This window comes from Sus scrofa, chromosome 3, assembly GCF_054392235.1.
Source record: "Sus scrofa isolate SSC_HxYL_T2T_F1_AM1 chromosome 3, Sscrofa_HxYL_maternal_Yorkshire_Landrace_v2.0, whole genome shotgun sequence".
NCBI classification, from domain to species: domain Eukaryota; kingdom Metazoa; phylum Chordata; class Mammalia; order Artiodactyla; family Suidae; genus Sus; species Sus scrofa.
The window spans coordinates 47,437,144-47,459,096 of NC_139385.1; the positions used below are offsets into that span (position 1 = coordinate 47,437,144).

General features: G+C 64.3%; 2 protein-coding genes across 2 annotated transcripts; one reads left to right on the plus strand and one right to left on the minus strand.

Moving 5' to 3' along the window:
* Nucleotides 1-277: 277 nt before the first annotated feature.
* On the plus strand, nt 278-9,435 carry LOC100519473 (mesothelin-like protein). Its single transcript, XM_085016033.1, is given in 17 exon segments — nt 278-542; nt 1,308-1,390; nt 2,404-2,524; nt 3,899-4,019; nt 5,035-5,120; nt 5,235-5,361; nt 5,445-5,635; nt 5,903-5,993; nt 6,201-6,342; nt 6,669-6,862; nt 6,944-7,099; nt 7,168-7,295; nt 7,816-7,946; nt 8,032-8,126; nt 8,317-8,572; nt 8,978-9,083; nt 9,085-9,435. Coding segments are annotated over 16 exon segments (2,094 nt in total). The 5' UTR covers nt 278-542; nt 1,308-1,374; the 3' UTR covers nt 9,218-9,435.
* Nucleotides 9,436-9,735: 300 nt separating this feature from the next.
* MSLN (mesothelin) lies at nt 9,736-13,140 on the minus strand. The gene is made up of 10 exons (XM_003124695.5): nt 12,838-13,140; nt 12,261-12,304; nt 12,058-12,157; nt 11,646-11,824; nt 11,384-11,539; nt 10,980-11,122; nt 10,774-10,901; nt 10,420-10,514; nt 10,026-10,212; nt 9,736-9,948 (listed from the first exon to the last, which is right to left on the minus strand). The coding sequence occupies exons 1-10, from the start codon at nt 12,920-12,922 to the stop codon at nt 9,854-9,856; spliced, it is 1,212 nt and encodes a 403-aa protein (XP_003124743.2). The 5' UTR covers nt 12,923-13,140; the 3' UTR covers nt 9,736-9,853.
* Between the last annotated feature and the right edge of the window lie 8,813 nt (nt 13,141-21,953).

Consider the following 21,953-nt stretch of genomic DNA (forward strand, 5'->3'; position numbering starts at 1 on the left):
TGGGTGCACACATATGGACAGGTGTGCTCACACACAGATGCCAGCACACAGTCAAGCACAGGTGTGCATGTGTGCAAGCCCACACACGACCCTCGGGCAGGGACGCCGCCGAGCCAGGCCCCCCAGTGGGGAGACGTGTGCCCTGGGCAGCTGCCAACAGTGAGCTAAGCCTCCAGCTCCCCTGGGCCTGGGAGCAGGTGCCCGCTGCGCCTGGGGCCCCCAGGGGCTGACAAGGCAGCGTCACCTGGCATAGCCCCGGCCCCTCCCCTATGCACCTGCCTGGCGGGTGTTGCTGCGGGAGTGGGTGGCCGGCAGGGCAGGGTGCTGAGCAAGGCATGGAGATGAGCAGAGACCCCAGTGCCCCCAGCCTGCACCACCCCTGCACCCCAAGGCTCAGTTGCAGGAGCTGATGCCAGGGAGGCTGGGAGTGCCGGTATCTGGAGCCCCTGACACCTGGTCTACAAGGTGCCTGCATCTGCCGCGTCCGCCGCCTGGGCTTGGAGCAGCCTCCCTCTAGGACAGACGGAATCCTTAGTGCTCAGGTGAGGGACAGGGGCTGGGGCGGGACGCACAGGGTCCCAGCTGTGATTCTGGCCTCTGAGCAGCCCTGGGCAGGTACCTGAGGCCCTCTGAGCCACCATCTTGCCCCGTTCGTGAGGTAGTAACCTCCCTGCCTTCCTCCTGGGCTGTGCAGAGTCCAGAGGCCCACAGGTGCCCCAAGCTGGCAGCCCAGGCAAGTGTGTGGCCCAGGAGCCAGCAGCGTGGACCAGGCTCCCTGACGCAACCCCACCCCAGGACTCACTCTCCTGGTCTCCAGCATGACCGGGGCTGCATGCGGGTGGTTCCCCAGGCCAGGTCCCACTGGGCGTCGGAGGCCCTGAGAGAGGATGGGCAATACCTGGGCTGCCAGGTGCAGGGGTGGAGCCAGGGCTGCACCAGGGCAGGGGGCACCACCAGGCCACTCGCCTCAGCTGCCACAGGGACTTCCTGGGACCACCACTCACCCCCCACCAAGAGCTGTCAAGAGATCTGTCCACTGGAGACCCGGAGCCCAGCCCGCGGGTCCCCTGGGCCCCGAACTGTGATAAGAAAGGCCCCGGGATTTGGCCTGGACCCCCCACCCCCTCACCCCCTTTGTTCCAAAGACACGGCTTGTGGGTTGTGCTCTCCCCAAAAGTGACAAGACAGGGCTGCAGCCCAAGGTTTGGGGTCACCTGCCCTGCGTGGCACCTCTTCTGTGGGACCCTGGATGGCGACCTCCCCTCTGTACCCTGCCCTGGCCTCACTGCCTCCTGTCTCCACTCCAGCCTGACCTGGACCCCTGCCTGCCACCCCAGTACCTTCCTGCCAGGACGACCGTGCACACCTCGAGCCATGGGCCCCAGAGCAGGTGAGCTGACTCTCCTTCCTCCTCTTGGGGGGCAGCCCCCATGGCCAGCTTCCCGGTGACAGGGCCGCCCCTCCTTCCTCCTGAGCCTCTTCTCAGAGGTCCTGCCCCTGCCCGAGTCCCCCAGTAGAGCTCCGGGAAGGGGAGGGGCTGGCATGGATTGGGCACTGGGCTTGGGGGTCCTGGCGTGGCCAGAGTAGGGCCACGGGGGGCACTGCGAGAAGGCACTGAGGACCGAAGGGCAGGAGGAGGAGGTGGCCGACCCCTGTCCCTCTGCTTGGGGGTCTTGGGGCTCAGACTGTGAAGACAAGGCCCCAGGGTGGAGCGTGGGGTCCACACACATGCCCACCTGCCAGGTACATACACGTGGACACCAGCAGGCACACGTACAGGCTGTCACATGTGTGTGCATGTGCTTCCAGACACACACTTAAGGAGTTCCTATCATGGCTCAGTGGTCAATGAACCCAACTAGTATCCATGAGGACTCAGGTTCAATCCCTGGTCTTGCTCGGCAGGTTAAGGATCCAGCATTGCTGTGAGCTGTGGTGTAGGTCGCAGATGCGGCTCGGATCCCACGTTGCTGTGGCTGTGGTGTAGGCTGGCGGCTACAGCTCCGATTCGGAACCTCCATATGCCGCAGGTGCAGCCCTAAAAAGATTAAAAAAAAAATCCAGGCACACACTTAGATGCCACCAGCTACACCTGCCTGCTTAGCCTCACACACGTGTGCACGCCACCACACACATGCACACCCTGCCATACGTATGAATCCACCACCCGTGTGTACACCTCGTCAGAAGCATCAGCGCTGTGTGTGCAGGTGGACACATGCTAACACAGTCACCTGGGCAGAGGTGCAGCACCCAGGCCCAGGCTGGCACACACGGCTGGCCGGCACTGTGAGCCCCCAAGGCCTCCGTATCAGGGGGCTCATGCTCCTAGGATGCAGGGAGCCCCGGGCAGACACACGCTGGCCACTCTCACCCGCGTGCTCATGTCCTGCTCTGTTCCAGGTGCCCTGGTGAGCCCGGGCCTCGCCCTCCTGGTGTCACTCACCGCCCACTGCTCTCATCCCCAGGCTGAGGGCACCTCTCAGGGAGGGCTGGATGCCAGCTGGGCCGACCTATGGGCCAGGTAAGCGAGACTCTGAGCCCACCACCCAGTTTCCTGCAGCGGAGTCCCCGGCCAGCCTGGGTGGGAGTTAGAAGGAGGGGTATCTCCAGGGCCTGCTGGTGAGGGGCCTGGCGTGGCCAGGGCAGGGCTCCGACGTGCAGGGCCTGGTTGGCCTGCCCAGGTCACTGGCCCAAGATGGCCTCAGAGTCACACCCACAGGGCTGGAAGAGGTCCCCAGGCCATCGGAGGCTGGGGTCGCCCTCCTCAGCCTGGCAGACAATCACTTCCTGCCCCGAGGCCCCAGGTTTCTTTTTTGCACCCCAAGCCTGGCTTCCCTCTCGAGCCCCGAACTGAGACTGTCCAGGGGTCTTGGGGGGGGGGGGGCGGGAGGTCACTGATCTGCCACCCATCGATGCATCCATCAGTTGACAGATCAGGCAGAGCCAGAGGCCAAGTTGGACCAGCTGGGCCAGGCTAGGGTCTCACAAGGCCCGACCCTGTCCCCACGCACAGATCTTACTCAATTCACGTCAGGAAGAAGGCCTGGCTGCATTCACCCAGCCGGTGTCCCCCAAACCCTCAGCCATCACCAGGACCACAGAGCCCTGAGCTCTGGAACCCGGGCTTGGATGAAGCACAGACCCAGGGTCTGAACGAGGCTTTTTGTTTTTGTTTGTTTTTTGCTTTTTAGGGCCACACCTGCAGCACATGGAGGTTCCCAGGCTAGGGATCAAATTGGAGCTCTAGCCGCCGGCCTACACCACAGCCATAGCAACACAGCATCCGAGCCGCACCTGCAACCTACACCATAGCTCACGGCAATGCTGGATCCTTAACCCACTGAGCGAGGCCAGGGATCGAACCTGTGTCCTCAAAGTTCCGAGTCAGATTCACTTCTGCTGTGCCGCAACGGGAACTCCCGTTTTGTTTGTTGTTTGTTTTTGTTTTGTCTTTTTATACCTGCAGCATATGGAAGTTCCCAGCTAGGGATCCAACTGGAGCTGCAGCTGCCAGCCTAGACCACAGCCACAGCAACGCTGGATCCAAGCTGTGTCTGCAAGCTGCACTATGGCTCACGGCAACACTGGATCCTTAAACCCCTGAGCAAGGCTAGGGATCAAACCCGCATGCGCATGGATACTAGTTGGGTTCCTTACCACTGAGCCATGATGGGAACTCCTGGATGGGGCCACTTGAAAGCTCCGCTCAGTGCTCAGAGCCTGGCACCAACCGTGCGCCTTGGGGAGACACACGTGCACGCGTGCGTGTGCATGTGCTGGAGGCCCGAGCCTTGCGCCCACACCCCTGTGTTGAGGAGTCTGGCCATCACCCTGCATGCTGCAGTCTGGGGGCCCCCCCATCCCCCCACTCTCTCTGCCCCTCCTTTCTGCCCAGTGCCAACACCTCCTTCCTGCAAGGCTTCTGGTGCCAGCCGGCCAGCCAGCTGTCTCGGGAGCAGCTTGCCGCTCTAATCAGGCGGATGGCAACACAGCGGGTCCTCCTCAGAGCCTGGCAGGTCAGTGGCCGCGGCTGCCCAGAGTGCCTGGGTGGGAGGGCAGGGCAGACTCCGTGGAGCAGGGCTCTGGGGGCGGGGGGGCAGCAGGGACCGTGCTGGACAGCGGCACCACCATGTTTGGGCCAGCCCACGATGTGCCTCTCAGGTCCCGACAGACAGGAAGCTGGCCTCTGTGGTCAGCTTCTCCATCCCTCGGGTGACTTTCCAGCGCAGCCCCTCTCGGGCCGCTTCTAGGACTCCCCACCCGCGGCCCGCAGACCCCGCCTCTTGTTCTTGTTTGCCTACCTGGCCTCCATCTGGCACCTGCACCGGCCCTCCAGGATCCGGGGGTTGGGGATCTTCCTGCCTGCTGGCCTCTCCCCTACCTGGGCTCCAAGAAGGGCCAGCTGAGCCCACCTGGACCCCCAGCTCACCCAAGTGTCACAAGCCCCTGAGTTTTAAAGAGGGAAGGAAAACCACCATCTCATCAGGTCATAAAACGCATGTAAAATCAGCAATGAGTTCCAGGAGTTCTCTGGTGGTGCAGCAGCTTTAGGACTTGGAGTTGTCACTGCAACAGCTTGGGTTGACCGTGTGACACGGGTTCCATTCGTGGGCCTAGGACCTCTGCATGCCGCAGGTGCGGCCAAAGGAAAAAAAAAATTAGTAATGAATTTGAAAAGGTCTCAGGGCAAGCCACATGGGGGGACCAGGCGTCCAGCCGGGGCCAGGGGACTGCTGGACTTTTAGTGAGTCCCTGCAGTGCTATGGGGGCTGCGGTGGGCAAGGGACTGATGCCGGAGGGGAGGGGGCTCTCAGGCTGGGGGTGACAGGTTCAGAGCCGCTGCTTGTGTGCCCATCGAGGCAGGACGAGGAAGCTGTGCGGTCCTGTGTCAGAGAGCCCGCAGGGAGGGTGGACGTGGGGGCTGACAGGTGGGCAGGGGCTTGGGCCTGAGGGAGGGCCCCACGCTGAGGGGAGGGTGCTGGGCAGGCCCCTGGATGGGTGAGGAAGTGACACCCTGCCCGCCCTGCCCAGCTCAGCTGCCTGGCCAACCTGGCTGCCCAGCAAGGCCTCCAGGGCGACTTCGAGCTCCACCCCCCCAACCTGCTGCTCTTCTATGAGTGAGTGCCCTCCCTGCCCAGCCCTGGCCACACGGGCCGAGTTCGTTCCCCAGGGACCCCATCACGCAGGGCGCCCCCAGCTCCCGCACCCCACAGCCCCCAACCTTCCCACAGCCTGACGCAGGTGGCAGAAGCCGACTGCCGGGCCTTCATCCGTCGTGCCGCCCAGGGTGACACAGAGCTGCTGGCCAACCTGCCGGACCAGAGGGCTGCCCTGCAGCACAGGGCCTTGGCCTGCCTGGTAGGCGCCGCGGGCCAGCCGGGCGGGGACAGGTCAGGCGATGGGCAGTGGGACCAGGCCCATGCAGACTTGCTGCCCTGCAGGGAGGGCCCCGCCCGAGGCTCAGCGCCTCCGACCTGCTGCTCCTCGGGGCCCTGGTGTGTGACATGGACGCCTCCAGCATCGCGGCCGCAGACCCGCAAGTGCTGCGCAACCTGCGACGCTGCTCCCGGCTGACGGCCGCCCAGCAGGCCGCCCTCAACAGGCTGCTGGCCAGCGGCAGGAGTGTGCTCGGGTGGGTGGGCCCGTCACCGCTGCCCAGGCCTCTCCCGCATCATAGGACCTCCAACCTCTGGCCCAGCTCCCACCCCACCGGGGCCCCACAGCCTGTGGGGTGTGGGTTGGGGGGCTGCCACCCGTGCTGGGCCCTGCAATCCCCCCTCCCAGAGGCCTGGCATCAGAGTCTCTGCCGGGCAGCCCAGGGAACTGCATGCAGGAAGGCAGGCGCCGTCAAGGGTCTGGGGGCTGCTCAGGGCCCGACATAGCCCCCTCCACTCCCCAGGCCCCCTGGCTCCTGGGACCTGGAGGGGCTGCAGGCTCTGGGACCCCTGGCCACCTACATCAGCCCCAGCCTGTGGGTACAGGTTCAGGAGGTAGGATGGCACCCTGGGTGGGTGGGCGAGCCAGCCGACCTGCCACCAGCCTGTCCGGGCCTGAGGGTTAGCTGCACGTCCACTCTGATGCCCAAGGGGCGTGCCCCTCGCTCTCGATCACAGAGTTTCTGTCTGTGGGGAGGGAGGAGGGACCCGGGGGCCCTGGTGGCCCGCCCCGGGTGTGGACTCTCCAGGCCCTCCTGCCAGGCCGTGGGCCTGGACTTCTTTGGCAGCATAGTGGCCGCGTACCGGGCAGGGCAGCTCAGACAGCGTGACGCCCAGCGCTTCGTCACCGGCTTCCTCGAGGCCAAGGCCAAACTGGTGTCCTCACGGCCCAAGCGACACACAGGTCAGTGTGGCCATGGCCTGCAGACACCCCCGATCTGGCTCGTCACCCCATGGGGGGCACCAGAGACACAGACCCCTCTGCCTGGGCCTCCTTAGCCTGGCCCAGGGTCTGCGTCCAGCCTGGGGGGGCGTGGGCAGAGTCCAGTGGGGCGGGACTGGGAGCTGAGGTCGGCTCAGAGTTGACTTTGTCTGGTCTAGGCCAGGTTTTCAGCTAGGGGTCAAGCTTGGGGAGAGTCAAGGTTAGGAAGTGGGGCCCGAAGGCAGCCACAGTGGTCAGCTCAAGCCAAGGCCAGCCAGCCAGGTCCTCAATGCCCACACCCTACCCAGCTCCAGGGAGACCCTGCACCCGTGGAGACATCACCGCGGCCGTGCTGCACGATGACCTCTTCCTGGTGCGCTATGACTGCACTCAGCTGGAGTCCTGCCTGGACAGCCGCGTGCTCAGGACCAACCTGGACCCCCTGCTGCAGCAGCCACTGCCTGCCGAGTGCCAGCAAGTCGTCAAGGCCAAACTGATGCAGGTGCGCTGGGGACCAGCACTGAGAAGCAGGAGGGTGTCCGGCGGGTGGCCTGACCCCCCCCCACCCCGTCCCGCACTGCAGGTCTACCCCGGCGGCCTCCCTGAGGATCAGCTGCGGCTCATCCCCTCGCTGGCCTACCTCTACTCCTGTGCGGAGATCGGCCAGTGGCACGTCACGTCCAAGGACACGGTCGTGGCCCTGCTGTCCCCAGATGGGGCCCTGGAGAACCAGACTGAGGTGAGGGCAGGGGGGACAGGCGAGGGGGCCCTCTGACCTGGCCTTGCTGACCTCACCCCTGCTCGCAGGCCGTGCTGCAGAAATTTCTGGACCACAATGGCACCGTCACGGGCGCCCTGCTCGTGGCTATTGGGGGCTCCCGCCTCTGCTGGATGAGCCCCCAGCAGATCCAGGCTATCAGGCCCTCAGAGTTCCGGTGAGCCCCCCAGCCACCCACCCCCACCCCTCGGAGCCCACTCCACTCTTTATTTCCCTTTTTTTTTTTTTTTTTGGTCTTTTTGGGGCTGCACCTGTGGCATATGGAGGTCCCCAGGCGAGGGATCTAATCGGAGCTGCAGCAGCCACAGCAACACGAGAGCTGAGCCATGTCTGTGACCTACACCACAGCTCACACAGCAACGCCATATCCTGAACCCACTGAGCAAGGCCAGGGATCGAACCCGTGTCCTCATGGATGCTAGTCAGGTTCGTTAACATCTGAGCCAGGAAGGGAACTCCAGCATGGCCCCTATCTTAATTTGATCACATCTCCCAATAGGAAAGATCCTATGTCCAAATTAGGTTACATCGTGAGGTTTGGGGGGACGCGAATTCGGGGGAGACACTATTCAGCCTAGGAGAGGGCAAGAGGGAAGCTGTGGTCCAGGGACAGCCGGCCAGGCCCAGCGTCCAGAGGAGAGGCTCCGGCCGGCCCATCATCCTTCCTCGTTCCCCAGGCTGGCGGGGGCCCTGGATGTCTCCTCCTGCCCTCAGAACCGCAAGAACGTGCTCTACGCCAAAGCCCGCGAGGCCTTCGGCAGCGCCAGGACCACGGCCGCCTACTACCGCTTCATGCGCCCCTACCTCGGTGAGCCCCCGCCCTGCATGGGGCACGCCCCCTAAGCCCCGCCCCCCAGAGGCCCCGCCCTCCCTCATGGCTGCCCCGCCCCCAGGCGGCGCCCCGGTGGAGGAGCTGCGGCACTTGGCCCAGGCCAACGTCTCCATGGACATCGACACCTTCACCAACCTGAACCCCCGGGTGCTGCAGGTGGGCCCAGGGGCTGCCCGCCAGGGCGTGGGGCGGGGCTGGCCCAACCGGGGAGCCCAAAGTCAGAGGCGTGCGGGCCTCGCGAGGCCCCAGGCCGCTTCTCCAGGCTCCTTCTGCAGGTCTTACCCCTGCCCTCGGGCTAAGCCTTGACCCGGCCCCTCCGCCCATGACCCTCTCGCTCCCCTCGCAGAGCCTGAGCGTGGGCAACGTGACGACACTGCTGGGCCAGAACGTGGGGGACCTGCAGAAGGCCCGCAGCCACCCCACCATTAGCTCCTGGCTCCGCAGCCTCAACCAGTCGGCCCTGGGCGAGCTGGGCCTGGACAAGCACCCCACCGGCCCCACCAGACCCACCCACTCGACCACCGGGACCCCCAGCACCACCCTCTGGACTCCCCATCCAGGGCTTACCTCCCACCGGCCTGGGGGCCATGCCCCCAGCTCAGGTACGCTGGCCCTCCCCCTCCTCCCAGGGACTGTCCCCCCTCTGCCCTGTGTGCCCCAGGCCCTCTGGGGACCCCTGACCAATCCTGGCTTCTGTCTTGCGCCCAGTCCCATTCTCTGTTGTCGGACTCTTTCCATCTGCCTTCTCGGCAACATCTGGGTGACACTGGCTTCCCCTGCATCGCCAGTTGAGTTAGAGAAGGACAGAATTGTCCTCCCCCAAGACCTGCTGAGATGCAGAAAGTAGGGGGTGGGAAGCTTTGAGGGCCCGGTCAGAGCCAAAAAGAGCAGCCATCCTTGGGAGTCCTCCTTGCTCTTCCCCACCCACAGGGCTGGTGTGTGCCCTGAGCCCAGCCTGGGGGCTCCCGGCAGGACTGAAGGGTGCTCCCTCCATGTTCCACCTACAGGCAGCCCACCTGCCCCCCCGGGTCACCTGCCACTTGCTGTGGCCCTGCCCTCAGGCCTCCTGTGGCTGCTGTATAGGGGCACACCGTGGCCCAGCTGGGACTGCTCACATGGCCTCCAAGGACAGCGCTGCCCCAGCACCACAAGCAGGAAAGCTGACACTGGCAGGTGGAGCTGGACGCCTGCCCAGGCCAAGATGCCAGCTCCAGGCCCAGGGGACCTGGCCATGTCCCACATCCTAGGACCTACAGGGCCAGCCTCTGCCCACACCCAGCTCCAAGAACAGGAGCCAGACTGAAGCCCTGGGCCCGGGGCCACTGCCTCAGCCAGTGGCGGGGTGGGGGGGGACCGCCGGCCTCGCCCTCTGGCTTCTTCGAGGTGAAGAACTAAAACCTGGGGCTGGGGTGGGGCATCTGTGGACTGACTTTGCCGAACTCTTTGAATAAAAGACAAGCTGAGAGTCCCGCCTGTCCCTTTGCTCTGAGCCTGAGGAGGGACCCAGGACCCTCTTGGCTGGGGTCAGGACTCCCGCCTGCCAGCCCCTGGGGGTGGCAGTGTCACCGGAAGCCACCCCAAATGTTGACCTGGCCTGGGGGAGACCTGGACAGGGATGCAGCATCAGGAAGGGGACAAGGGCCCTCCTGCCTGGAGTCCCGTCCCTTCCTACGTGCAGAGGAGTGGCACCCCCGGGAGCCAGGCGGCCAGGGTCCCGGCTGTCAGGGCTCCGCCACCCAGTCTTCAAAACACCACAGGGCGCTGCTTCCAGTGGGAACAGATCTTTTATTGAGCTCTGGTGTCCTCGGGTGGGGCCACCAGGTCTGCTCCCACCAGGCGGGGTCTCCACAGTAGGGTGCAGTCCCCAGGGTGCAGCCGTGGGCTCATTTCAGGATCAAGGCCAGGAGCAGACTTGGGGTCAGCGTGAGCACAGGTGCAAGTCCTGGTCTGAGGGGGCGGGAGCCTCCCCAGGGGGCCTCTGCACAGAGAGGGGGCAGCTCAGACCTTCCCCTCCGCTCTGCCCCGATCCCACCCGGGGCCGTCAGCCCAGCCCACCTCGGATGTTGATGTCCAGGACCAGGTAGCCGTTGGGGATGCCGCCCTGGAGCCCCAGCCCCAGCCGGTCCAGGTCGTCCTGCGGCTGCCGGGAGATCCAGTCGCGCACAGGGCTGTTCTCCTCCTCCGCCTTCAGGCCCGCCAGGTGTGGACCCAGAAGTTTCTGCACCTCAGCGATGGTCAGCTTCTGCCAGAGCCCCAGACAGGGGTCCGGGTCCAGCTGCCTTTTCCCGGAAGGCTGCTGGCCGCTGCGGTGTCCAAAGCACCCCATGCTGCCCCTCCCCACCCCCGACCCTGCCTTGGCTCCTCCAGACTTGGGGGGGCGCTTTGGCGGCACTTAGCCCTCACTCCGCGCCTAGATACCCCGCCCCCGGCCCCGCCCACTCAGCCGTACCCGCAAGACCTCCGTCTGCAGCTTCTTGAATGTGGCGATGTCCAGGCTTATGTTTTGCCGACTAAGAGCCCGCAGGTCCTCCGTGGGGGCCCCACCTACCCACAGGGAGAGGGACCCCCAAGGGTGAGTCCTTGCAACAGCCCCCAGGCTCACCCTCACTTCCATTTCCTGAGGAATTCCTGGGCCTCAGGTTTGCCCACTGACCACCTGACCCTGGGGCTGGAGGAGAGGCTGGAGCTGCGGAGAGCTCGCAGGGTCTCAGCCCAAACACACTTGGAGGGACAGAGGGCACCTTGACCCCCGGACACACCGCCAGCAGGCATCGTGCCCATCCCCACGTTGTTCTGGGCTCACCCAGGTAGGGCTTGATCCTCGCCAAGTATTCAGACCCACTCATGTTCTGGAAGGCAGCACGGGCCTTGGGATAGAGGACAGCCACCTGCAGGGGGCTGCACGTGTCCAGGTCCAGGGGCCTGGTCACCCTGGGGAGGCAGCACAGGACAGGACAGTGAGCGCAGAGCGCAGCACACCCACCACACCCCGCAGCACCCAGGACTCACCGAACAACGCTGAGCTGTATAGAGCTCAGCTGCTCAGGGCTGAGGAAGCACAGGTAGGTAGGGCAGAAAGTGGCTAGGATGTCCAAGGTGGCGCCGTCTAGTTGGCCCCCTCCCCCTACATAGCGGGCAATCAGGGCGGCCACCTGCGGGAGGAGGCCGCTCAGTGGCATGGGGCAGAGACATGCCCCCCAGGCCCGCACAAGCTCACCCCCCGCGCCCCCCAGGCCCGAACAGCCTCACCCCCCTGCCCCCCAGGCCCACACAGCCTCACACCCTGCGCCCCCCAGGCCCACACAAGCTCACACCCCACACCCCCCAGGCCCGCACAGCCTCACCCCCGTGCCCCCGAGGCCCTCACAGCTCACACCTTTGTTCCTGCCCCGCCCGCCCCCACAGCCAGTTACCTGTGCATCCATCCCCCGCCCTTTGCTGACTTTGAGCAGAGATTTCACAGTCTCCAGGGATGTCACATTCCACTTGCAGATGTCCTCGGGGGTGACCGAGAGGAAGAAGTACCTCAGGCGCTGGACCAGGGAGGTGGGATAGCCCTGTGGGTAGAGCTGTCGGGGGTGGGGGATGGGGGGGAAGCAGCTGTGAGGGTCGCCGCCCCTCTCCTGGCGGCTAGGGAGGCCTCGCTGCGGCGGGCAGGCGGGGGCTCTGAGTTACCTCATCCAGTTTGAGCTTGAAGACGTGCAGTTGCTCGTAGGTGAAGGGGATCAGGTTCACCTGGTCCATCTGATCGGCCAGCAGGGCCCCATCCACACAGGCCTCCAGCTCCCAATCCTCGTAGAACACGAGGTGTTCATCCACCACCTGGGCCTTCCGCCCCGGGGGGCAGTCCCGCTCTGCAGGGGCAGGCAAGGGGCAGGGGCTGGGATTTTCCCATCATCCTCCTCTTCCTCCCACATCCACGCTGCGCAAGGCCTCATTTACCCAACAGCACCATGAGGCACTCCGGTGGCTCTCCTGGGTTGTCATGATTGGATGAGCCGAGGGGCCAGAAAGGGCCACAGGTGTGGGCAGGTGAGCCCTCCCAATGCCAGCCCCCCACCCCGATGGGGCTGGGCCCTGCACTCACTCTCTGTGCCCCCCTGAGGCCTTGGACGGATGGCCGTCGGCTCAGGCGGCTGCCAGGACAGATCCCCGGAGGTGCGCTGCAGCCATGGGATCAGGACGCCCTAAGAACAGAGCTGGGCTGGAATGAACCGCAAGGGGCCTGGGGTTCGAGGACCCCCACCCAGGGCCAGAACACCCTCCCCTGATTCCCCAGAGGGGCCTTACCTGTCCCGTGTCTGCAGCCTGGGCCCTGGAAGGTGGCACCCACCCTGCGGGGGAGGGGACACAGGCTCGATGAGACCCCCCACCCTGGGGAGGAAGGAGGCCGGCCCCTCCCAGCCCCCTGCACAGTTCCTGCTGTGGACGCAGAGGGTCAAGCCCCTCCCTCCATGGGGTCACGGCCCACAAGACCCCGGCGGGGAGCACGAGCCTCCCATGGCCTCCTCCTGGGACACTGCTGCCAGGGCAGGCAGACCCTGTCCCACGGGCACCCTCAGTTTGGCCTCAGCCTTCAACTCCGTAGGGCATGGGGGTCCAGTGTGGGGGTCTAGCGGGAGCCCAGTGTGGATGCAGGACACAGTCCCACCTGGGGGCAGAGATCTGGCTGACGGCCTGCGCAGGACACAAGGTGCCTGCATAGACTCAGGGGCTTCTGCCAGGGTCGGGGCTGGGGGCACTGCCCGCAGTCAGGGGAACATGCCCAGTGCAGACAGAGCCTCTCCTGAGGCCCTGCACCCTCTGGCCTCTCTGCCCCCAGCTCTCTGGCTCTCCAGCATCTTGCGGCAGCCCCCTCCATACTCACCGAGGCTGAGAAGCAGGAGCAGGAGGCTTCTAGGAGTGCGGGTCCCCCGGGATCCCAGGTGGGGCCGAGCCGTCTGCAAGGCCATGGTCTGTGCAGAACAGCCCCTCTGATGCCCCTGCAGCTTCCACCCGCCCCCCACACTGCCAGTGCCAGGCCAGTGCCAGGCCTTGTGGGGCTGCTGGGGTCTCAAGGACCCTGGGGGCTCCCAGGTCGAAACTTCCTGGGCCTCCAGGGCAGCGTCTGTGCGCCTCTGGCCCTGCTCACAGGACCAACCAGCCCTCCTGCCCCACCCCCTCTGGGAATGGACGGCCCCTCTGCCCGGGGCTCTTGGGTCTGAGTCAGCCCCGCCCCCAGCTGTGAGAGCCCAGGCTCTCCACCCGCAGGGCTGGGCAGGGCTGGGCAGGGCCGGCCGGGCTGGGCAGGCGAGTTCCATGCGTGGAGGCTGGGCTGACCCCGGCTGGCCTTGGTTTCCCCACTCGAAACAGGGGAGCCGAGGAGCCCGGGGCTGGGGGCTCATGCTGAGTGACCCCTCACCCACAGCGTGGCCGTCCTCACCTCCCACCCCAGTCCCAGGTGCTGGGCTCCGTGCAAACTCAGGGCCCCCGCCCGTGGACAAGGCCAGGGGCTCGCAGGCCCCCTGGTTTCCTGCTGACATCCCTCCCAAGACAGAGGCCTGGGCAGGGCCAAGATGACACCCCTTTCCACCTGCCGGCCCCTTGGGTAGGGCAGGGGGTGGGCAATCTGGGGAGACCCCCAAGCGCTCCCCGGGGTGGGGGGCCTTGTAGACCCGTGTGAGTGGGAGCTGGATGGGAGCTTCTTCCTGGAGAAGATTGTCCCCAGGTGACAGGTGGGGGCCTGCAGGAGACCAAACCACCTTCCACACTCTTCTCCCTACAGGGAGGCCCAGAGGGGGACCCCCCAAACCTCCACCCAGGCCTGTGTCAGTTTACGCTTCAGCAACCTGCTTCTGCAGGGCAAAGAGCCAGCGCATGCGCATGTGCAGAGTATCCTGGGAAGCAGCCCGAGCCCCAGCGGAGGCTTCCCCTCCGCCACCTGGCCCCCAGACCAGAAAATGGGCAAATGGGCAGTAGAGTGAGGCGCCTGCCCCTGGGGTGGGTGAGGCCAGGCTGGAGCTGTGCCTCCCCCTGCTGTCTGCCCTCAGCCCCCGCTCCAGCCCCATGAAACCAGGGACCCCAGCACCACAGGCAGAGACACTCCCTCAGGGCCTCTGCCGGCCACTCTGGTTCCCAGAATCCACAAGCTTCACACCCCCTCCCCCCCGGGGAGGCCAGGTTGGGCCCACAGAGGCACCCCAGGTGTCTTAGGGCTGCAGCTTCCAGAGTGGCCCAAGTGCGATTCAAGGACAGGTGCATTTGTGTGACAAGGGAGCAGTCGCCATGCAGAGCCCTGTCTCCCTCTGCAAGCCTTCCCTGCTTCCCTTTCTGGTCCTGGGGACAGTCCCACAGGAGCCCTTGAAGACTAGCTTCCCCTGGTCATCTGCCACTCATTATCCACCTGCCCAGATGCTGGCCTGCCCTTCCCTCCTGTCCCTGCCCCACCAGCAAGTGGGGTCTGGGGGCTGGGTGGGCCACCGGCTCATCCGAGTGGAATGAGAGGGAGAGGTGGCTATGGCTGTGACAGAGAAGTGGCCAGCTCCAGCCTCCAGCCCAAGAGCCACGAGCTCACAGCCGCCAGCAGGTGTGTGGCTGCAGGACACTGGCTGAAGCTCTGTCCTGCCCCACCTGTCACCCCCACATGCAGACCCTCCCAACCCAGCCCAACTTCAGTCCCCAGGGTCTGGCCAACAGGGATGGAAAAAAACCAGGAGTTCCCATCATGGCGCAGCAGAAACAAATCCAACTAGGAACCATGAGGTTGCGGGTTCTCCCTGGCCTTGCTTGGTGGGTTAAGGATCTGGTGTTGCCATGAGCTGTGGTGTAGGTCACAGACACAGCTGGGATCCCACATTGCTGTGGCTGTGGTGTAAGCCGGCAGCTGCAGCTCTGATTAGACCACTAGCCTGGGAACCTCCAGGTGCCATGGGTGCGGCCCTCAAAAAGCAAAAAAAAAAAAAAAAAAGAAGTCAGACCGCATTCCCTGCCAGCCTCAGACCTCTCTGATGAGGGCAGGCAGAGGCACAGATCACAGGTTTAGATGCTTATATGCAGGGTCACTGAGTCTGCCCCATGGTCACAGAGATGCCATGTGGCTGGCCTGGGACCACACAGCGTGTCAGGAGCAGCTGGGGCCAGGGTAGAGCTGACCTTGAGGACACAGCCCTCTGAGAGCAAAGGAGGTAGTCCTTGCCACTCCCCAAGCGCAGGGGAGGCAACCGAGAGGGGCAAGGGTGCGGCTGCCCTCCCCACGCCAGCCTGCTCATGTGGGTCTCAGTACCAGCCTCCGCCTGGTCCCCGCCCTGAGCCAGAGCCCCTTGGCTGTAAGTGCTGACGGAGCTCCCTCTCCACATCCTCCCGCTGACTCCACCCCACACGGATGAGGCCCTCAGGAGCCTGGCCCCCAGGATCTGGGGGGCCCTGCCCATGGCAACTGGTGTTCCAGGGCCACCGGCCAGTTCTGAGCCTCCTTGGGCTTGGGTTCCTCAGCTGGGAAGCAGTGGGCCAGAGACCGGAGCCTCCGGGGTCTGTTGCGGGAAATGGAGGGGGCCTGGCTGGCCTCTGGGAGCCGCAGGGCTCGGGCCACAGGAATGTGCAGGTGGGGAGCCGATCCCTGTGTGTGGGTGCGGGCTGGGGAGCGCGGGCTGGCTGACCTCACCTACCAGGCATGTGCCGGAGCCAGGCCTTCCTCCTAGGTTCTTACTCTCCCATTTCTCAGGCGGTGAAACTGAGGCTCAGTGCCACAGAGAGGCCACTGTCACACGGCAAGGCCAGGGTGTGGTCTCCCAGCTGTGGCCGCCAGGGTCTCGACCGGCCTCCCCTCCAAGCCGGAGTCAGTGGGCTCTGGGTAGTGGCTGCCAGCCAGTGACTCCCAGGAGTGAGCCCTGGGCTCAGGGCAGTGTGAAGTGGTCAGGTGGGGCTTCAGGGCCCGGGGCCCGGGCCACCTCCCAAGGGGACACTTCCTGCTTCTGTGGCCACCGGGTGGACAACGTGCGTCCTTGTGCGGGCAGCACCCCAGCGTCCGTACCCATCCTGACTTTGCACGGCAGCCTCGTGTGTGCCCCTGGAGCCAGAGTCCCTGGCAGCTTCCCCCCTGCCCCCCACGCCCTCTGATACTTTTGTGAACGAGGGTTTCCTGGGTGGAAGCTATTTGCCCTGCACACCTGCAGAAGTTTCTGTTTGCTGATCTGCGCATGGCAGGCTGCCCATCTATGACTTTTCTCCACAGACTGGGCTTCCTATTACGTGCAGTCGAGCCAAATGCTAATTAATACAGATTTCAGGAAGGCTGCCAGGTTAAAGCGTCTTAAAAAAAAAAAGTCTTGGGAGTTCCCCTTGTGGCTCAGTGGTAATGAACCCAACCAGTATCCAGGAGGAGGCTGGTTTGAGCCCTGGCCTTGCTCAGTGGGTTAAGGATCCGGTGTTGCGTGAGCGGTGCTGTAGTCACAAGTGCGGCTCGGATCCCGCATTGCTGTGGCTGTGGTGTAGGCTGGCACCCACAGCTCCGTTTAGACCCCTCGCCTGGGAACCTCCATATGCCACGGGTTTGACCCTAAAAAGCAAAAAAAAAAAAAAAAGAAAGAAAAAAGTCCCATCTGCAGACAACTGAACAATTGTGGACCAAATGTAAGGAGCCACTTCCCTGAGGGCTCTGGGAATGGAGGAAAGAGAAATTGATACTCGAGGGACAATGGCCCCCTGCCTCCCTCCCTCCCTGTGGGAGGCCCCACCCTGAGGTGTGGCCCGCTCAGGCTCCAGCAGAAATCTGGACACCTTTTTGGCTAAAGGAGCCAGAGGAAGAGTCCAGAATAGCCAGAGAGCAGAGAGTGAGAGGAAGACTCTGACAAGGAGAGCGAGACGGGGGGGCAGGGGACCCCAAGTTCTGTGTATGCACTCTGCCCAGGCTTCTGGCTGACCCCCGAATCACGAGTGTGCCGGGCAGACTCGAAAAGCTCACGTGGCAACCTGGCTGAGGATGACCTCGGGAGGGGCAGGGGTCACAGCTCACATCTGACCAAGTTCATGGCCCACCAACGCTGCAGCAGCGACAGTCTTTGCGGGACAATAACAGGAGGCAGTGTGTACACAAAGAAACAATCACACTTGTGATAAAATGAGACAATGAGCCCGCACAGGGAGAGCTGGGAGGCTGGGGCTCATTGTCCGGGTGGAAGAATCTACTGAGGCCCCGACGAGACGGCATCAGCACCGCCAGACCAGTGTGTCTCGGGTGTGGGTCAGCTGACAGGAACACAGGGTGACACCTGCTTCCGCCTGGCTTGTTCTCAGGAGGTTAAACATACCCCCAGCCGTAGCTCCTCCATCCTAGGTAACCGCTCCAGAGAGACCAGCCCGGGTGTGCAAAGCCCCAGAGGTGAATACACACTGTGGCCAAAAATGGGGAAAATCCGACTTCCACCAAGAGACCAACGGACAAATGAAATGGGTACTTTCACTCAGCGGCCTACAGGTCAGAAAAGAGGGGACACACGACCCCTGCACTCATCTACGGGGAAGGATGAGTCCCAGCATCCACTGTGCCCAGTGAAAGGCAGACCTCGAAACCTACATGGAGCATGATTCTCTTTCCGCAAGAATGTTAAATCGGAGGGTGTTCCCCGTCGCGGCTCAGTGGTTAACGAAACTGAGTAGGATCCCTGAGGACACAGGTTTGATCCCTTCCTGGCCTCGCTCAGTGGGTTAGGATCCGGTGTTGCTGTGGTTGTGGTGCAGGCCGGCAGCTGCAGCTCCGATTGGACTCTTAGCCTGGGATTAGGGTGCGGCCCTAAAAAGGGGAAAACAGTGTTAAATTGAAAACAATCCATTATGACAAAAAGTGGATCAGTGGTGGCCAGAGGCCAGGCAGCTTCGCTAAAATTGAAGACTCCTGTTCGTAGGAGTCGCAGGGAGCACGCTTTCCGGGGAGATGGAGGTGGCCTGTCTTGGCTGGAGGGGAGGTTTCATGAGCATGCGTGGTGGCCAAAGCTCTTTGGAACGTAAACTTTATTTTTTGGTTTTTTGTTTGTTTGTTTTGCTCCTTAGGGCCGCTCCCGCAGCATATGGAGGTTCCCAGGCTAGGGGCCGAATCGGAGCTGCAGCTGCCGGCCTCCACCACAGCCACAGCAACGCCGGATCCGAGCCGCGTCTGCGACCTACACCACAGCTCACAGCAAGGCCGGATCCTTAACCCACGGAGCAAGGCCAGGGGTCGAACCCACAACCTCATGGTTCCTAGTCGGATCTGCTTCTGCTGTGCTACGGCAGGAATTCCCTGGACTGTAAACTTGAAATGGATGCCTTTATTGTGCATAAGTTATGCCACAAGAAGATTGATGTAAAAATCAATCATTTAACAAGCGCTGGCAAGGATGTGGAGAAATGCTGAAATTATGCCCTGTTCGTGGGGACCTGAAATGGTGCGGTGGCTGCAGAGAGTCTGACAATCCCCGCGAGGCCAAGGGCGGCCAGCTCCCCAGCGGGACGCACGTTCTCAGCGGGCAGGAGCCAGGCCCCGAGCTCAGGAGTTTGGCTCTTGCTCTGATTTCTCAAAAAGGCTTCCCCCCAGTGCCCGGAGCCTGAGGCCAGCCCGTCAGTGGCCTCTGCTCCAGGTCACCACTTCCAAGAAGACTTCCTGACCCCAACTCAGCTGGCCCTGCTGGCTGTGGCTGAGGATGGGGCTGTCCTAAGCTGGGGGCTGCAGAGGGGGCACAGGACTGCCCTTTGCCCAGGTGACTCCTGTTCCTCATGCCCGGATGCCCCGCTCTGCCCGGCTGCCTCCTGTGAACCACTGCTGCCACCGACTGGGGCCCAGGCTCCCAGGGCGTGGCAGCCAGGGCATTGTGCTCTGCAGCCAGCCGCGCCTGTGGCCCTTCCTGCTGGTTGTGGATGGCACCGTCCCAGCCCCGTCCTGGCAGGCACCTCCCTCAATGCCTTCTGGCAGATGTAGGAACAGGCGGGCTGGGCAGCCCTGGCACTGGGGGAGCCTGGACAGCAAGCCCACCCACATGCCCTGACCCTAGAATGAGGGGCTGCAGCTGTGTCTTCCTGCTGCTCCCAATGCTGGTGCCCAGAGCGTCTGCAGAAACATCCTGACCTGCAAGGTCTCTGGGGTCAGAGAGGGTGGACAGGGCCACCTTAACCCTCGGGGGCCCCACTCACCGTAGTCTGGGGTCCTGGGGCGATTACTGGGGGCAGCGGGTGGGCAGGGCTCGAGGAGCCCAGGCTAGAGCCAGTGGTCAGGCTGGGACCCCGGGGGCCCATCTTCGGACCCAGGCTTGGGCGCTGTCTCCCTCACAGGTATGTGAACCCAGCGTGGGCACCGTCGCGGGGACACACATCCAAGGGCCGCAGGGGTACAAGCTCTCAGCTGAGGCTGGACAGGCACCTGGGAAACAGCTTGTCTCCAACTTGGCACCTGCAGGGCTGGCACCCGAGGCGCATTCAGGGGAGGGGGGCAGGGGAGACGTAGGCAGACAGGTGGGAGGACAGACGCAGGGCACGACTGGGCCGACAGGTGTCAGGAGGGGGTGTTATGTTCAGGTTGACGGGCAGTGCCCACCCCAGGCTCAGGTCCTGGTGAGACTCATGCCAGCCCAGCTGGCCACCTTCTCCATGGCCGCAGGTGCCATCACCCGGAAGCTGGACGTGGACCAGCTCTTCCTGGGACCTGCCAGGCGAGCCTCAAGACTGGCCCCGGGCCTCAACACGGCAGGTGTCCTGGGCACCTCGGGTGGCGTGCCCAGCCGCTCCCGCCCTGCCCTCAGGCTGGTCTGTGCTTCACTTGGGACCACCAACCCCACACAGTAGGTCCTTCTTCAGCCCTGAGCCGCCTGCAAGGCCCCCACTGAGTTCCAGGACCGCCTCTGAGGGTGAGTGGCTGAGCCATAGTGGGGACCACCGTCACGGCTCTTGAGGTGACTTTGCTTCCCCGTTGTCCTCAGGCCCCTGGAATGTTCCCAGTTCCAAAGGAACACAGGCCACACACATACCCGCCCTCCGCCTTGGCCACCTGTAAGGAGGGTGGCCTCGGAGAGTAGGGCCCAGGCTGGGGTGTGTAGGAAGGTCAGGGCTGGAGGGCGGAGGCTGACCCTGCACAGGCTCTAGGTCGCCACCGGCACACCCACCATGGAGGGCAAACCAAGGCAGAGGCGGAGAGACGGGCCAGGGCCTCCGAGAATTCGGGGCCACAGCTCTCCTGGGCTGGCGCAGGAGAGCAACCCCCCACCCCCCAGCACACAGGGGTCCCTGCTGGGGTCTTGGCTCTGCAGAGTGGCTCCCATCCCCCCCCCAACAAAAGCAGCCAACTCCCTCCCCAGGTCCCAGTGTCCCCAGCCCCTCATCTTCCAGGGGCCTCAGGGGACCCCAGCTGCTGCGGCCCTGCAGGGTGAGCAGAGACGGTGGCGGGGGAGACTGGGGGGGGGTCTCCTGAGGAGCGTTCACAGTATCACAAGCTGGGGGCTCCCAGGCTGGGCTCCTGGGGCCAAAAGCACATTTCTGGGGTGACCCTCCCTTAGGCGGTGGTCAGACCTGACCTTCACAAACCAAGAAAAGTAGCCAGGCCAGGCGGCCTCGGGTCACAGGCAGGCCAAGCCCCCAAGCTGTCCCCTGCAGCGGGGGCTGCCTGAGCTACCCCCATTGGGGAGCAGCCTGGAGTGCCCACCTTGGAAGGTTGAGATCAAGCAGGGAAGGGCCATCTGGGGTGGTGGGGACTGGGTGACAGGTGACACGATGGCATCTTGGGCCACACAGGGGGTCAGACGTGGCAGCACAAGGATGATGCCTGCCCCCCTGAGGAGGGGTGGCCCTGCAGACCGTCTGGTGCTACTGGCCACCCACGTGCCACAGCTGGCCATGTTTGTGACCTTCGACCCCAGGGAAGTCCAGATGGGCCTCTGGACACCCCCCCACACCGCTACCACCTCTCCAGAAGCCAAGCCCCCAAGACCCGCTGGGCGACTGGCAGACCAAAGGCTGCGGAGCACCACGGGGTGTGTGGGCGGGTTGCACACTCACCCCGCCCAGTGGCCCCACTGCCCTCCCGCCAGGCACACCCTTCCTCACAGGCTCCGAGGGCCCTCTCGATGGGGCCGATGACGCGTGGGTGCAGGGGCACGTCAGGGCTACGGGCAACCAGCCTTGATGCTCTAACACGGAGGCCTGAGTTGCCAGCGCACAGGCCAGATGCAAACCTGCCGTCGGGACAGGCCAAGGTGATGGTTTCATAAAGGTCCCGGGGAGTCGCGCCACGCAGGCCAGCTCAGCAACCGGCACTTGTCTTCTGAGCGCAGGCCAGGGGTCTGGCCGTGCTCCCCAGGCCCAAAGCCCAGTGGCCCCGTGGCCGAGGGTGGGGCTGTGCCCGGCACCTGGTCAGCCGGTGGAGGGGCGCCTCCTCTCAGCTCCTGGGGCCGGAGCCGGGCCAGCCCTCCCTGCCTGTGGATGTGCGCAGCCCACCTGTCCTCCCGAGGCCTGGAGCATCGCCAGCGCACGGCGAGGTCCTCGTGTGCTCAGCTCTCCCGGCAACCCCACGGGGCAGGAGCAGCTGGGGGCCCCGCAGGGCTGCGTGTGCTCCCCCAGCCCCCTCCTCTCGGGCCAGGCCCTGGCTCCGAGCAGGTCACACGGGCCCCTCATTAGCCGCTAATTGCGTCGTGCGCGGGGCCTCCCAGGGCTGGGGCTGGGTTCACACCTGTTGACAAGCTGTGGTGCCCCAGCGGGATGGCGCCTGGTGTCAGTGATGCCGCTAATGACGTGCCCATTGCCCGTGGGAATTCCCTCCAAAAGATACAGCTCCGCTCAGCCCAGGGGTGCCCCTCGCTTTCAAAGGGCCCCCAGGACCAGCAGACACCTGGGCTGATCTTCCCAGAGCCCCCGAGGGTGAAGACCCTCAGCTCGGAAGAAGACCCCTAGTCGGCCACTCACACCACCAAGTGTGGTCCCCAGTTTATAAAAGGCACGGGGTGGTCTCAGAAGGTGTGACCCACTCGGCCCCTGGGACTCATGTCCCCA

Coding starts and splice junctions, on each gene's coding strand:
- MSLN (XM_003124695.5), bottom strand. CDS start 12,922: ATGGCCTTGCAGACGGCTCGGCCCCACCTGGGATCCCGGGGGACCCGC. Junction 12,158..12,260: donor AGGCTGCAGACACGGGACAG/GTAAGGCCCCTC, acceptor CTCTGTTCTTAG/GGCGTCCTGATCCCATGGCT. Junction 9,949..10,025: donor CCTGGACATCAACATCCGAG/GTGGGCTGGGCT, acceptor CTCTCTGTGCAG/AGGCCCCCTGGGGAGGCTCC.